At 44.1% G+C, this 14,438-nt stretch overlaps 1 protein-coding gene across 3 annotated transcripts in view; it reads left to right on the top strand.

Moving 5' to 3' along the window:
• The window catches only part of EFCAB2 (EF-hand calcium binding domain 2), a 216,614-nt gene that overhangs the window by 33,707 nt on the left and 168,469 nt on the right, over positions 1-14,438 (top strand). For all 3 annotated transcript variants that reach the window (XR_008529404.1, XM_054576689.1, XM_054576688.1), the window contains exons 3-6: positions 6,155-6,227; positions 12,119-12,198; positions 12,758-12,800; positions 12,896-12,962. Coding sequence is in view for 2 of the 3 variants with exons in the window: in XM_054576689.1 (XP_054432664.1) it covers positions 6,155-6,227; positions 12,119-12,198; positions 12,758-12,800; positions 12,896-12,962 (263 nt within the window). In the remaining variant the exon portion in view is untranslated. The remainder of the gene's footprint in view (positions 1-6,154; positions 6,228-12,118; positions 12,199-12,757; positions 12,801-12,895; positions 12,963-14,438) is intronic.

The following is a 14,438-nucleotide window of genomic DNA, read 5'->3' as shown; positions in this document are numbered from 1 at the left end:
GTTATCACCAAAACACCTATGAGAAATATGCAGGAGGCACCGTGGTTCTGGCCTGCTCTGAGCCTTTCCTCTGCAGCCACTTTTCATCTGAAATCACACTGAGCGCCATGATTTGTGCTAAGAAGATGTTATGGCAAAGTCTACTGAGTGGCAGAATCTCAGGAGCCCGAGGCTGGGCACACCCTCCAATTGTGCCCCACTCTGGTTACGTCCCTAGAGGGTGAGTCAAGTAATTTCTCCAAGTTCTAGTTCCCTCATTTTTAAGATGGGGGATTCTAATATGGATTGATGTAAGAGTTAAATGAGTGAATGTGTATGAAAGTATTTTTTAATCACAAGGCATTTTTCAGGCTATAAAGTGTTCTACAAATTGATTTATTATTTAACAGGCATTTGAGTCCTTGTTATGTGTAAGCTCCTTCTGGGTGTTGGCACAGAGCAGAGAAAGGCCTCCATCCTCGAGCAGTTGGTATTATAGAGGAAAGAGACAGACAACATACCAGTAAACAGATAAATAAATACACTTTCAGATAGTAATAAGGGCTATAAAGTAACAAGCCAGGATGATGTAATAAAATGTGCTATAAAGAAAATAAAACAGAACAATGGACTAGAGAACAAGGGGTGGCGAGGAGGCCTGAGACAGTCGAGACCTGCTGGTCAGGGAAGGTATCTCTCGTTAAGATCGTTAAGATTACAAGGAGTCAGCCACGTGAAGACCAGGGGACCGCAAATACAGAGGCCCTAAGGAGAAGGGGCTCAGTGTGTCCGAGAAAAGCAGGGGGCAGGGCGGTGGGAGCGCAAGTCCAAAGGCTGGCGGGGGCCCAACGCGGGGCGCTGCGGAGGCCAGGCGAGGGAGGGCGGGTTGTCTGCGCAGTGGGAGCTCCTGCGGGGTTTTAAGCAAGGGAATCCCGTGCTGTGGTTTTCATTTTGAAGCGATTGTTCTGGCCGCTGTGAGGACGTGGACGAGGTGGCTGGCAAGAGCAGAAGCAGATCGACTGTATGGAGGCTGTTGCGGTCCTGGCAAGAGAGAACAGTGGTCCGAAGAGGGCGGCGCGGGGTAGGAGTAGTTACTGTTGGGGGCTGAGTTTTGACCCCCCCAAGTCCTGTCCCTCCTGCCCAGTGCCTCAGAATATAACCTTATTCGGAGATACGGTCTTTAAAGAGGTGATTAAGTCAAAATGAGGCTGTTAGGATAGGCTGTAGTCCAACCTTACTGCTGTCCTTATAAAAAGAGGAAATTTGGCAGACACCAGGGATACATGTGCATTGAGGAAAGAGCAAGTGAGGACGCTATGAGAAAGCGGCCCTCTGCGAGCCAAGGAGAGAGGCCTCAGGAGAAACCAGCCCTGCGACACTGTGGTTCTGGACTTCCAGCCTCGAGAGCTGCGAGAGAATGCATTTCTGTCATTTAAGCTGGCCAGTCTGTGGTGTTTTGTTACTGCCTCCCTAGCAAACGAATATAATTAAGAGAACGGTGATGGGGGTGGTGGTGCTTTGTTCACTGTACGTGTCATGTCCTAAAGGTGGCCCCCACGCGCACTTCGTATCTGCTTTCTCCCACTTGATTGTGCATTGACCCCAGTGCCTGAGCCAAGGAGATCCTGCGTCTTTATTTGGGGGCTGCAAACTCTGGTACCTAGGACAGTGTACGAGATGATAATGGAACAAATTAGAACCAGAAGGTTTTCTGAAAGCATATTTTAGCAGTGAGGGAAAAATGGCCTTCACTTGATTAGAGGGATTTTTGGAAAAAGAGGCCTTTAAAGAAAACAACAACCCAGCAGTCCTGCCAATAAGGACATTTAGCCATTATTTCAACTTCATTTCATGGCTTTGTCAAAATAAGGTTAATCTGTGAAAAATGCCTTCCCCAAAGGCAAGGTTTTGGCTTTGTTGTCTGCTGTGTTGTAAGTGGTTGCTGGCAAAAAGTAGTGTTCAATAAATATTTATTGAGTAAATGAAAATTATTTCACATCCTTCTTTGTTCCTTCTTAGAAATTTTTGAATTGTTCTTAGCATTCTCTTATTTTTTGCCCAATATCAGTTATTCCCTAGAAAAGGTAAAATCTTTTGCTTGTTCTTTTCTCCCTTAGAATTTCATCAAGTGCCTTGAATCAGGTCTTGACTTTTTGATGTTTTGTGACCTTACACTGCCCTTAAACCGAAGGCTCGCAGCCCAGTTCAATGGCACTGGCGCCACCTCGTGTCAGAAACGCGGTACCACACCCACGGAATGAGGGCCTGCCAAGAACCAGCCTGCTCCTCGTCAATTTTAAATGGCCTAAAGGCTGTACATAAATCAAGCGGTGATATCACTCGCTATTGGGCAACCTTATTGTGACTTATTTGTTCTGAAATGACTTCGTCTCCATGTTTAGTACGCTCTGTGTAGTACAAGTACAGAAACAAATCCTTAGTATTTAACCCTAAAGGCTTTTGGAGTTAGTTTGTAGTTCTTACTAAAAATTGATGGCCTGACCTCTTTCTGGCCTCTGTGTTTTCTTGCTCTGTTCGTGTTGCCTTAGCTCGCCTTTCGGAGCCTTTGGCTCCGAGGCCGGGCGGCTCGCTGCGCGGTGGCCTGCGGAACGGCCGGCCCCCGCCCGGCCGCAGACCATCTGGCGCGCGGGCCGCCCACCTGGCCCCTGCGCTGCTCCCCGCGCTCTTGGCGCCGGGGTTGCAGTGTGAGCGCAGGGGATCGTCATCTTCCGTGCCTGCGGCCTTGCATTTCGGGGCCTGGGAACGGGAGGAGCTCTGAGTCACCTTTGTTTTCTCCTATAACTTCCCTTTACTTTCCTCTCAGGGACTCCGTTTGAGAACTGGGGAGGCCCCGTGAAATAAATTCACCTCATTCCATAAGCTTTTAAGGAAAGAACGCATTTGAGAAGAGGGGGCTGTCAATATGTAAACATCGCCACCTTCCTCTCCCTCCGCCCTTCTTCATCTGCTTCTCAGGCGCCCTCCGCCGGGCCTTCTTGGGCCGCAGGTCGCTGCCCGTTGTGCTGGGGGCCGCCCGTCTGCCGAGAGCCCGAGCCCGGTGCTCGGTGCCCGGCGCTCGCACGGCCGGCCTCCTGCTGAGCCCGGTGCTCGGTGCCCGGCGCTCGCACGGCCGGCCTCCTGCTGCGGCTGCAGGACGGCTCACAGCGCCCGCTGCTCGCTCCTCCTCCCTCATACCTTTCGTAGCTGCCAGGGACGGTGGACCCATAGCCAGGCCCTCTCGGCTCGGAATGCAGGATGGTCTAGATCTAATCAGTGCTGCCAAGCTTTTAATTTTCTGTTCTAAAGTGCTGAGTGAAGAGGTTGTAACTCATGTATTTTACTGTGAAACTAAAGGTTAAGACATCCTTGATAATCGACATTTCAAGCCAAAAGGATAAAAATAGTATAACACACAACAGCCAATTGTTTTATAAGTAGTTTATATGAGCCAGGATTTCTGTTATTATTTCTTATTACCTAATAATTTCTTATTATTTCCTATTTAATTGCTGAGACTGAAATGTGCTTATCTTGTTGTTTTGTAGTGAAATATTTTTATTAAAAAATTTTCAAACTTACAAATTGAAATGGTGCACTGAACTGTTATGCACTTTCATCTAGATTCACCAATTCTTTTTTTTTTTAAGATTTATTTATTTATTTATTTTTAGAGAGGGGAACAGAGGGAGAAAGAGAGGGAGAGAAACATCCATGTGTGGTTGCCTCTCGCACGCCCCCGGCTGGGGGCCTGGCCCGCAGCCCCGGCCTGTGCCCTGATTGGGAATCGAACCGCCGCCACTTTGGTTCTCAGGCGGGCGCTCAATCCACTGAGCCACACCAGCCAGGGCTACATTTGCCAATTCTTAGCATTTTGCAACATGTGCTTTTGTGTGCATGGGCTCACTCTCTGCCTCTCTCCATTATTTTCATTTTGCTGGACTCTATGAGAGTAAGTTGTAGACGTTGTGACCTTTTCCCTGAAATACTCCAGGGCAGATCCTCTGAGAACAAGACATTCTCTTACATAAGCCACAGGTTTTTATGTGTATGTGTTTTAAAAATAATTTCAGAATCAGAGCACTTTGGGAGAACTTTTAAGGGTCATTCGCTTATTCCTCTGCCACTTGCAGGTAAATTCTTTGACAGAACAAAACTCACATTTTCCAAGAGTGATAAACATGTTGCTACAGGGACCAGGCCTTAACATAAATGTGTGAATTAGAAGGTACAGGACAGTCCTCGTGACATGTGTGCACACCCCCCCTGAACAATAAACAGGCCAACACTGTGCCGAACAAAACCTTATCTGAGGGCCACGTTTGTCCCTTGGATCATCAGTTTGTGACCCCTGGATTGATCTTCAAGGGTGGAATTTCCACAGCTTTTTTTAGAGGCACCTGTCATAGTCAAGAAATGCTCCTTTAAATCTAATTAAATACTCAGTTGAGATTTATATGAGTCAGCAGTGTGCAGTGGTTAAAAATATGGACTCCAGCCTGCCTGTGTTTGAATCCATTTCCACCGTTTATTCGGCTCTCGAAGAGAGAAATTACCTAACTTCTCCTCATCTGGAAAATAATAGTACCTGCCATACAGAGCTGATGTGACAAACTAAATGGATCTGAATATTTAAAGCACTTTAAAACAGAGCGTCAAAGACATAATAAAAATTTGGTGTCACTGTATTCTGTTAACATTAACCTGGCAGCCTGTCATCCTTACAGATCATGATCATAAGGGATCTGAGTGAGGTGTGAGAGCTGTTCTTTCTAGAAGCCTGAGAGGAGATGTGCATTCCCAAGCCAGAAAGCTCTGTTCTCAGCCCTGTTTTCCACTTACCTGCCCTTGTCAGACTTCTGCACAGCCCCAGAGAATTCCCTAGTCCTGAGGAGGTTGTCGCTTGAATATACTGGCTGGAGGGGACTCTGGGCAAGTTACGTGGCTGTTTCCTTGCCTGTCAAGTGGAGATCACAGAAGCCCCCGCCGCCCCGGGTTACTGTGAGGACTGAGTGGGCTCTCCATGCACCGGGTCGGAACGGCGCCTGGCGCACAGAGAGCGCCGCGACGCTGCCAGCCGCTGGGGAGGACGCGCAGCTGTGTGTTCTATGCTGGTGGCCCGGATTTCCTTACCACCAGCCCTCTTTAGGGGGCTTTCTTCCTCTTTGTGTACAGCTCTAAGACATTTCTTATTCCCTCAGCCTTTTGTAATATTTCTAAGAGTAGGGATCATTTTGCAACAGGGGCAGGGAGGGCAGGTACAGGGTAGGAGGCAGTCAAAGGGGTTATGGGAGGCAAAGAGGGAGACGGAGGTATGGGAGGGGGAGAGCCCGTGACGGCAGGATTTGGGGGAGGGGTTGGGCATGGAGTGGGTGAGTGAGAAATGGGTCTGGTGGTTAGTTACAAGGTGAGTAATTTAGAAGAAGTATTGGGATAGCAGAAGGAAGCTGAGAAACCGAATGGCTGGAAGTGGTAAGGCACCTATCAGAAATTTTTCCTGACACTGCAGGCCGTGCTTTTAAGTACCCTGTCACTAGTGTCCACCTTCACCTCTGGGGCAGACATTATCGTTCCCATGTGACAGATGTGGAAACTGAGGCTCAGGAGAGTTAACTAATCCTTCAAATACTTAGCTAGTAAGTGACTGGCATTTCTTTTTCTTATTCTGTCCTCCTTTCTTTTCCTTTTCTAGAACTTTTGGATTTTTGGCCTAAGGAAGGCTGCATTTAACAGTCAACAAACACTTCTTTCTTCTCTCCTTGGTTTACTTGTCTGCCCTTTGCTTTCCCCAGAAAGTATCTCTTATCCTCTTAAGGCAATATTTACCGAGGACTGTGTTTGCTATGCTCTATATGCTCTGACATAACCCAGGGCAGCGATCGTCAACGTTTTTCATCCCCTGGCACACGTACACTAATTACTAAATGTCTGCAGCACACCCCCCAAATTATATTTTTTTGCTGACCTCACAAAAGAAATAGGTATAATTTTGATTCATTCACCCCAGACGGCTGTTGTGTTGTCAGTTGTCATTTTTTTATTGGACGGTCAAAGGGAAAAGAGGGAAGTGTTTTAAAAATTCTCACGGCATACCAGTTGAAAATTGCTGACCTAGAGAAACATAGCTCTTTCATGTTCAGAATTTACATTCTAAAACTCTTGACCACTTTTTCCCCAGAGAGATTGGAACTATCATCCGGTCATTAGGATGTTGTCCTAGTGAGGGAGAGCTTCACGAGCTGATTGCAGAGGTAAGTGGGGCTGAGGAAGTTTTGTTCACCAGACTGTGCGACTCTGGCTGCTCCTAAGTGGGGAAAAAAAAAAATCCCTTGCCTGAAAGTCCAAATTCCCTAAACCACTAAATGTGCTCAGTAAAAATATTAGGGCAGCTCTGTGAACTACCCAACCAGTGGCATCTGAAAGAGCTGATGTCAAATTTGAGGAAATGGCTATGACCAGGTAGTGCAATGGTTCAAGTAAGACCCTGCTTTAGGTACCGTACTCTCTGAAATTAGTTGAGAAAAGGCCAGTCAACACAGTGGCCTACCCTATGCAGAAAGAGTACCGACAGATGACAGGAGCGTTGTAAGCCATATCATTTCAAAGGGACAGAAACAGAAGTAGAGGCAGTAAAGAGTTTATATTTATTTGGAAATAAAAACTAACTTTCAGAAGAAGTAGTAAACATAATAAAATAATAAGAGCTAACTTGGCATTGACCAGGCAGTCTAAGACTTTTTAAAAAATGGTTGTTTGCAATAGTGTGGGTGAGCTTCCGGAGAGACTTGTCCCACGCAGCAGCAGCAGTGAGCAGCCCGAGGCCACACAGTTCCCGCCTGTTTGTTTTTCCAGAGAAGCGTCTGACCTCAGTTCAAGCGCAGCTTTCAGCTCAACAAAGCAGAGGCCTGAGGGGAAAAACGCTACCCTCAGGAGAAGGATTTTTTCAGAAATGCTCATCTAGGTGTGTGGGTTCAGGTGGAAGCCAACGACGACAAAGAGAATAAGGCAAAAAGACGAGGCAGTGGGATTTAATTTCCTTACTCCTCGCACTCAGCACAGGCCTTGCCGTTCAGCGTGACACCGAAGAGAAGCAGTTGTGACTGGGTGAGGTGCTTCAACTCTGTGACTATTGGTTCCTCCGTTGTAATAACACTACTTCAAAGTTTGCTTCAAAGATAAGTGAAATAATGTATAAGAAGATGTGTTTTGAGTCCTGTAGTACTATATGAAGTTAAGGAATGGAAGATTGGAAAGATGATTCTGCTACCCACATACTCGTACTTTGGTAACTAAAAAGCTGTACCAAGTTTCCATTAGCATTTAAAAATATTCAATAAAGCAGGAAACCTTTATATTGTTTTTACATTTGGAGATCCAATAAAGCTAATTTTACTAAGAGTAGAGGAAGAGGCATTGGTTTGAATAAAATTGCTTTATAAAATGTAAAAATGAACAATGACATTTAAAAATTAACATGTTATAGATGCGATTTTGAATATATCTGTGGACCTGATATATTCAACTTGACCAAAATTCTTTTAGGGAATTTTCTCATCAGGGAAAGGTCACTTTTTGGTCATCACTATATTCAGATCTGTACTGTGTTAACCATGGCATATTTGCTTAAACCAAATCTCCACTCAGGATGGAGCTTTTCCTCCCAAATTACTACACAAGAATTTTAAACAGTTGCTTTTGGTACACCTGGGTGGACGAGCACCTCAGTAGCGACTGTGACTGCAACACTTGCGGCCTCTGTCAAATAGGAGAGGACGCCCCTGGGAGTCTCAGGGACACTCATGTCCGGGCGGAGAGAGGCTGACACGGGAGGCCGCCCACCCCAGAGGGTAAAGTGGGGAAATGAATGGCGTGGCAGCCCCTGACCCCCCATCGCTCCGAATGGTAGAGGCTCACAGTTGGAAGGGACCTCATCGATGGCCTGATGTAGCCCCCGGATACTCCCAGTAATAAGAAAGGGACTTCAAACCCTGAGGAATAACATATTCTAATTTTTGCACAACAACCTCTGGAATGTTTGGAGTAAGTAATTTTTCTAAAATAGGCAGATTTCCATTGTTTTATTTATAAAGATAATATTTTTGACAAATGACAATGATTTTTTTATTATTTTATTCCATCCAAAATAAAGAAATACTTCCTAAACTGTATTTCTGTTTTGCTTTTGAAACATGATTTATGTTAAAATTTATATATGTGGTATTTAGAGTCTAACTTGAAATATCTTATGGTGTTCCTATATTTACTACAAGTAGTTAAACATTCATTTGCGTATCTTATTTGGTGACCTGGAACTAGTTGAAATGTAGATACTTTATAAACCACCTTAAGTACTGATAATATCTTGCTCTTGTGGAGCATGAAGTAGTTCAATTTATTGACTGACTCGTCTGTCACTGGGGAGAAATGAACTTTCACTGGGTGTTTTATTGTACCTATTCAGTGGGTTCAGCATTAAAATAAATATGCTTCAATGAGAGAAGAGAGGGCCCCAGGATCTCACTCTGGGAATGGGAGCAGACCGCTGCGGACGGAGGCTGGCGGGTGGTCACCCCCCCGTGCCTGAATGTCCTCAGGTGCAAAACAGATCAAGGACATGGACTTTCACCAAAGCAGAGTAAGAAGCAGCCTTTGCCTCATGCTTTGCGACCTAGAGAAATGTCGGCATGTTTGAATACCCCACAGTGTTTACATGTTTGTTGAGACTCCCCCGCGCTGAGGAAGAGGTCGCAGAGAGACCAGAGCGCCTGCAGCTCTGTGGTGGCCGCGGAGGCGGGGCCCTTCGCTGGCAGCGACAGCAGCGTGTTCTCTTCAGGACGCCTGCCCCCCATCATTCTGTGGAGGGGGAGCTGGGCGGGCGTCCCAGGGCCTTGGCCTTCCTGGGGAACACGCACTTGCCCTTGCAAGATGAGCTCACTGCCGATGCACGCGAAGTCGGCGCTGGGGGGTCCTCCTGCAAAGGGTCTTTATTACACTGGACTCATAAGCGCTGCCGCGGTTACTCCCCCGTCGCGACCCCCTTTCCAGCACGTTAGCCCTTTTCTTAGGTGAAGCAAACTGGGTTGTGATGTAACTTTGCCTCCCTCGTGTTTGCAATGACAAGATGTATTTGTCTTGTTTGTTTCTGCCCTTTGAAGAGAAGGGGTGCACTGGGTGGCTGGCGGCTACTCCCCTTCTCCCGTCGTTCCAAAGAGGCAGGTGGGGAGCCAGCCCCAGAGGCGGCTCCGCGCTAACGCACAAATAATTATTGAGCCATTATTGGGTGATAAACATTTCTAGAAAGTAGCATATTTGTCTTATCTTACTGATAACCTCATAAAGTTAACTAACTCATTCTGCACCAGAATGATTCTACACCAGATTCTGAGAGGTGGTATTCTACTCCTTGTTTCTCTTTTATGATAGAGGGATATACCATATTTTAAAATGCCTTTTAGAGAAGCTAACTGGAATCGAAATAAGGCCTGGAGTTTAGTGAATACTTGTGTATTAATATTAATTCATGAGTTGGGACAGTGAACCATCTGTAGTTTACATACTCTAGCAATGCAAGGGTTAGCAACCGGGGAAACTAGGTGGAGGTACATGGGAAATCTGTACTATCTCAGCAACTTTTTCTGTAAACCTAAAACTTCTAAAATAAAAGTCTTATTTAAATAGTTCAAAACCTTTTATAATATAAAATAGTGTCTGGTGTACATAAAACAGTCTATTTTGCTGTATTTAGAATCACTGTATAACTATTGTTCTTATGCCATTGCTTATGTATCTTTTCGTACAAAAGAATGGGTAAGATGTGGCCTCTAGAGGGCAGTGTTGGATCATAGACAGGTTTTCACAATTTGCCCAAGTTGAAGGTGAATTCACTATTTTCACTCTTGAACCACAGGCTCTACTACATGGAACACATAGTCTTTAAAGTCATTATCCCTCTTTAAAAAGAAGTCAAAGAAAATTTATGCCTCTTCTGTTTTCCTGATTGGTTGGAGATCTGCTTTAACTTACTATTTTTTGTGCACTTTTGGCTTTACACAGATCCATCAGACCAGAATGACCCGCACAGCTCTGCCCTAGTGTTCAGGGTACCGGGGGCTCCTGGGGGTTGTAGAGAAGCTGGGAGTGGAAGTGGGGACCCTTTATTAGGCATATAACATGTGTCCATGAATTCTCACATGGTGGAGAGCATGCTATAGAGCTGAACTCCCTTTGGAAAAACTAAAAACGGCTTCTAGATGGATGAGGATGCTCATAAAATAGAGTGGGGTTTTAATCTTTCAAGGTTGAGACTGTTTGCTCTACTGTAGTTTGTTCCGGGTAAGGGGAAAGGGAAGCAAACCATTGCTCTGGAGCAAATTTCTTCAGAACAGAAACTCAACATTTCTCTTTAAAAATTACCGCGCCAAAGGTAGTCTCCTAAGACTGATATTTTATTTTTAAGAGGCTCCTTGTTTGGGAATTATAGGGCGCTACCCATCAAGCACACCAGAGCCACGTCACCATTCATTTGCAAAACGCTCACCTTGGACCTGGAGACAGCCGAAGACCATTGTTCCTGAACCGCTGGCTCAGAAACCCTGAAGCGCATCATTCTGTGTTAGAGGGAGCACAGAAGCTGCTGAGGGTGGTTTCTGAGGGCTGCACTCATGCTAGGTGATGCTCTAGTATAAACATTTTTAAAAAATAGCTGTCATTCGGAAGACAGTGTGTTCTACGTAGCAGCTACCTATAGATTTCTTTTTTCTGCTCAAAGAATAAATATATTAAAAGCTCTTCTGTTGAGTTGGGATCTATGAGCCTTTTAATAGGATTTTTGAAAGGGAGTGGAAAATTTACAACTCCTCATAAATAGCCTGACACAAAAGTTAAGACAGCCACACCATCCCAGCTGAACCTGTGGGCAGGAGTCTTTCCCGTTCTCCTATAGTGCTGCTACCAAAATTCTCTTAATCAGTGGTGGTAGAACCGAGTTCTGTTGACCCTCTAGGTATTTAATAGATATTTTACAATGACTTGATATGTACTGTGGTCCTTGAGGTCATGATTGGTCCTCTGACCTGGTCGCTTGCCCAGTGTTTTTTCTCTCAGGGACAAACATCCCTCCATCCTGTCTGTGCAAGTTGGAATCCTAGGTGTTGTCCTTGACCCCTCTCTTTTTCCCTCATCCTTGCCCATAACACATGCAATGCCAGGTCCTATTGATTTTACTTCCTAAGTACGTTTTGAAACATCCACTTCTCTCTCCGTGGCTACCACGGCAAGCCAAGCCCTTAGATTATTCCTCAGAAGCCACCTCACCTGCAACCAGTGTGGTCTTTCAGGCATACATCTGTGAGATCTCCAGTGATTTCTCATTGGTCTTAGCTAACAACCGAAGTCACTTTCATAGACAAAAAGGCCCTGCAAGGCCTGTCCCTGTCTCTGCAGCCTCCTCTAGAAACATTGTCCTTGCCCCTGTGCTTCAGTCTCCAGGCTTCCAGTGCGTCATACAGGGTCTCGTGCATGTTATTTCCTCCGCCCGGGAGTCTCTTCCCTGCTGTCTTTGTTCAGTGACCTTCTTCTCATCCTTTCCTCATCAGCTCTAGTGTGGTTTCCTCATGAATGCCTTCCCTGATTTTTTGGCCCGAAAGGTTTCCTTTATTCTATGATCTGATAGACCCATGCTCATTTATGTCACTGCGCTCACATAAACTTATAATTAGATGCCCAGCTTTGTTGTTTTTTTGGTTAATATATGTCTGCACTACCAGAATATAAATTCTGTGAGCGAGGCCATGCCCAAGGATACTCATTATCAAATCCCGCACTCTTGGCACAGTGCTTGGAAAAAGTAGCTGCTCAATATATTTGTTGAATGAATAAATGGCTATTTTTTTAGATTTTATTTTTTTATTTTTAGAGAGATAGGAAGAGGGGAAGAGAGAGAGGGAGAGAAACATTGCTGTGTGAGAGATACATCGACCAGTTGCCTCTCACATGCCCCTAACTGGGGACCTGGCCTGCAACCCAGGCATGTGCCCTGACCGGGAGTCGAACCAGAGACCCTTTGGTTCACAGGCTGGCACTCAATCCACTGAGCCACACCAACCAGGGCAATAACTGGCTATTTTTTAAATTGCTTGTTTAGGTAGAGGAAGAAGAACCCACTGGATATATTAGATATGAAAAGTTTCTTCCAGTGATGACCAGCATACTGCTGGAAAGAAGGTAAGAAAGTGCAATTATATGTACATAAATATAATATATTTATATTTTAATATAATTTGATGATTATAACTATATTAATTGCAAATTACTTGTTTTTTTCACTTCATATATTATAATCGACCAGTGTTTTTTCCAGAATAGCTTTCTTCTAACTTTTCATTATACTCTGAACTGCCAGTTGGTATGTGCTTAGAAATATCAGCCACTTCAGTATTACTCTAATAAACAGTGTAATTAAAGGGCAAATAAGCTACAAGAAGCATAAGTCAACAACATCCTTATTATCTTTTATTTTGAATTATCAATGATAAATAAGAATTAACCCTAATTATTTTTCTAGAGAAAGCATGGCATTAGCCTACTATTGTTGATTCATTGAAGAAATTTTGTTCCCAGATTAATAGATTTCTATATTGAGGGAAAAAAGTAATAGATAATATCAAACATGCCAGTGATTTTGAACTAAAACTAAGTATTTCTAGTGGGTGTGGAAGGCTTTCAACTTTCATATCTAGAAATTGAAAAAAGTGTATTTACACTTTTTTTTTTGCATAATTAGATACAGACCAATTCCAGAAGATACCCTTCTTCGAGCTTTTGAGGTATGTAAGCTCCAGATTTTGTATGTTTGTATGAAAAATTCATCTTGTAAAATTTACTCACCAAATGAAAAATATAATATTTATCTTTTCCCTAGGTATTAGATCCAGCTAAACGCGGGTTTCTTTCTAAGGAAGAACTGATCAAGTATATGACTGAAGAAGGTGAGTTATTTATAACATATCTTATAACAGTGACTTATTTAAGCGATTAATAATTTAACAATTATGCAAAAATTCTAGAGGATAGTTTAAAATCAATCATTCTGGTTAAAATGAGTTATTTACTATTTCTATTATTTTGGTTTTGGGATGTTTTCTGTTTTGTAGTAAGAGGAAAAAGCATAGGCTAAGGGGAAATCAATTTTTTCCTGTATAGGATTTTGTAAGGCAAAATGATACTTTGATAGGTTGAAGGCATTCCATTCACTTAGAGTGTTTCCAGAATAAAAGGTATGCCACCTAGAAAACATGAACTATCAATCACTATAAATCAATGCTGGTTGTTAGATTAAAGATTTGAATTAGAATATATAAAAATTCCTTTTTAAAGAGCTTTTCAGCTGGTTAAGTTACAGGTAATACAGTCTCAACTGAGTATGAATTCACACAAAAATTTTCAGTTTTTTATGCTCATGGAACCATAGATATTTGCTTTGACCTTAAACTGTACGCTCACGCATATACAGATACACACATAACACCTGTACACCAGATACGCCAACATATTTCCTTTAGGAATTCTCTCTGCTTAGGCTGATGTGTGATTTGTTTCCTCTGTCAGTGGCCTAATGGGCGTTCTCCTGTCCCTTCTCGTGGCCGTCATCTCCCCCTTCTCCCACACAAAGTTATTAGAGTTCGTCGCCTTTGTTCAGGTCACTGGTGCACAGATTGAGTCCTGAATGATTCGGCGTTTCCAACCACATGATACCGAGTAAAAAGTGCAGGTACTTTTGAGTAAGGAAGGCTATGGCTGCGTCTATGTGCACGGCTGGTGAGACTTCGATCCGCGCCAAAGAGCCAACACGAGGTGCGAGTGGAGGGAAAGAGTGAGAAGGACCTGGCAGTCACAGCTGCCACCCTGACTCAGGAAATCGCTAAAATTGCCTTAGGGATTAGCTTGGATGGAAATGTTAGGACTTGCCAAGCATGGACCTCTCAATCCTAAGGACTAATTTAAGGGAAGTGAATCCTAGGTTATATTAGGCAACATAAACTTGTTGATATGTAATAAGTCTCCCCACAGGTAATAAGTCTCAATAGATTGGTTGAATGAATGAATAAATGAATGAATGGGTAAATGAATAAAGAGTGGGAGAAGGGGCTGATGAGAGGAAGGCATAGTGTGAACAAAACCTGGGAGGCAGGAATGAGCATATTTGGGGGGGCCTCTGAGAGACAGGGCGCAGAGGGATTTGTTGGACAACAGTGGGCAATGAGTTTAGGTAGACATACTGGGAGTAGATTTTGAGCCCTGGGCTCAGGAGTTTAACTTCATCTTGCGGGCAGTGGAGAAACATGGCAGGGTTTTGAGCAGATGAGTCACACAGTGCAGGAGGGATTGCAGAGTCAACCTGGTGCTGGTAGATTTGTTAGATGAGCGAGAAAGAGGTTCTACTTGGGAGACCCGATAGGAGGCAA

This window comes from Pteronotus mesoamericanus, unplaced genomic scaffold (assembly GCF_021234165.1).
Source record: "Pteronotus mesoamericanus isolate MK-2021 breed Mesoamerican mustached bat unplaced genomic scaffold, CSHL_Meso_final contig_347, whole genome shotgun sequence".
Lineage (NCBI taxonomy): Eukaryota > Metazoa > Chordata > Mammalia > Chiroptera > Mormoopidae > Pteronotus > Pteronotus mesoamericanus.
The sequence above is the reverse complement of the archived record's forward strand: the minus strand, read 5'-3'. Positions and strand labels throughout refer to the sequence as shown.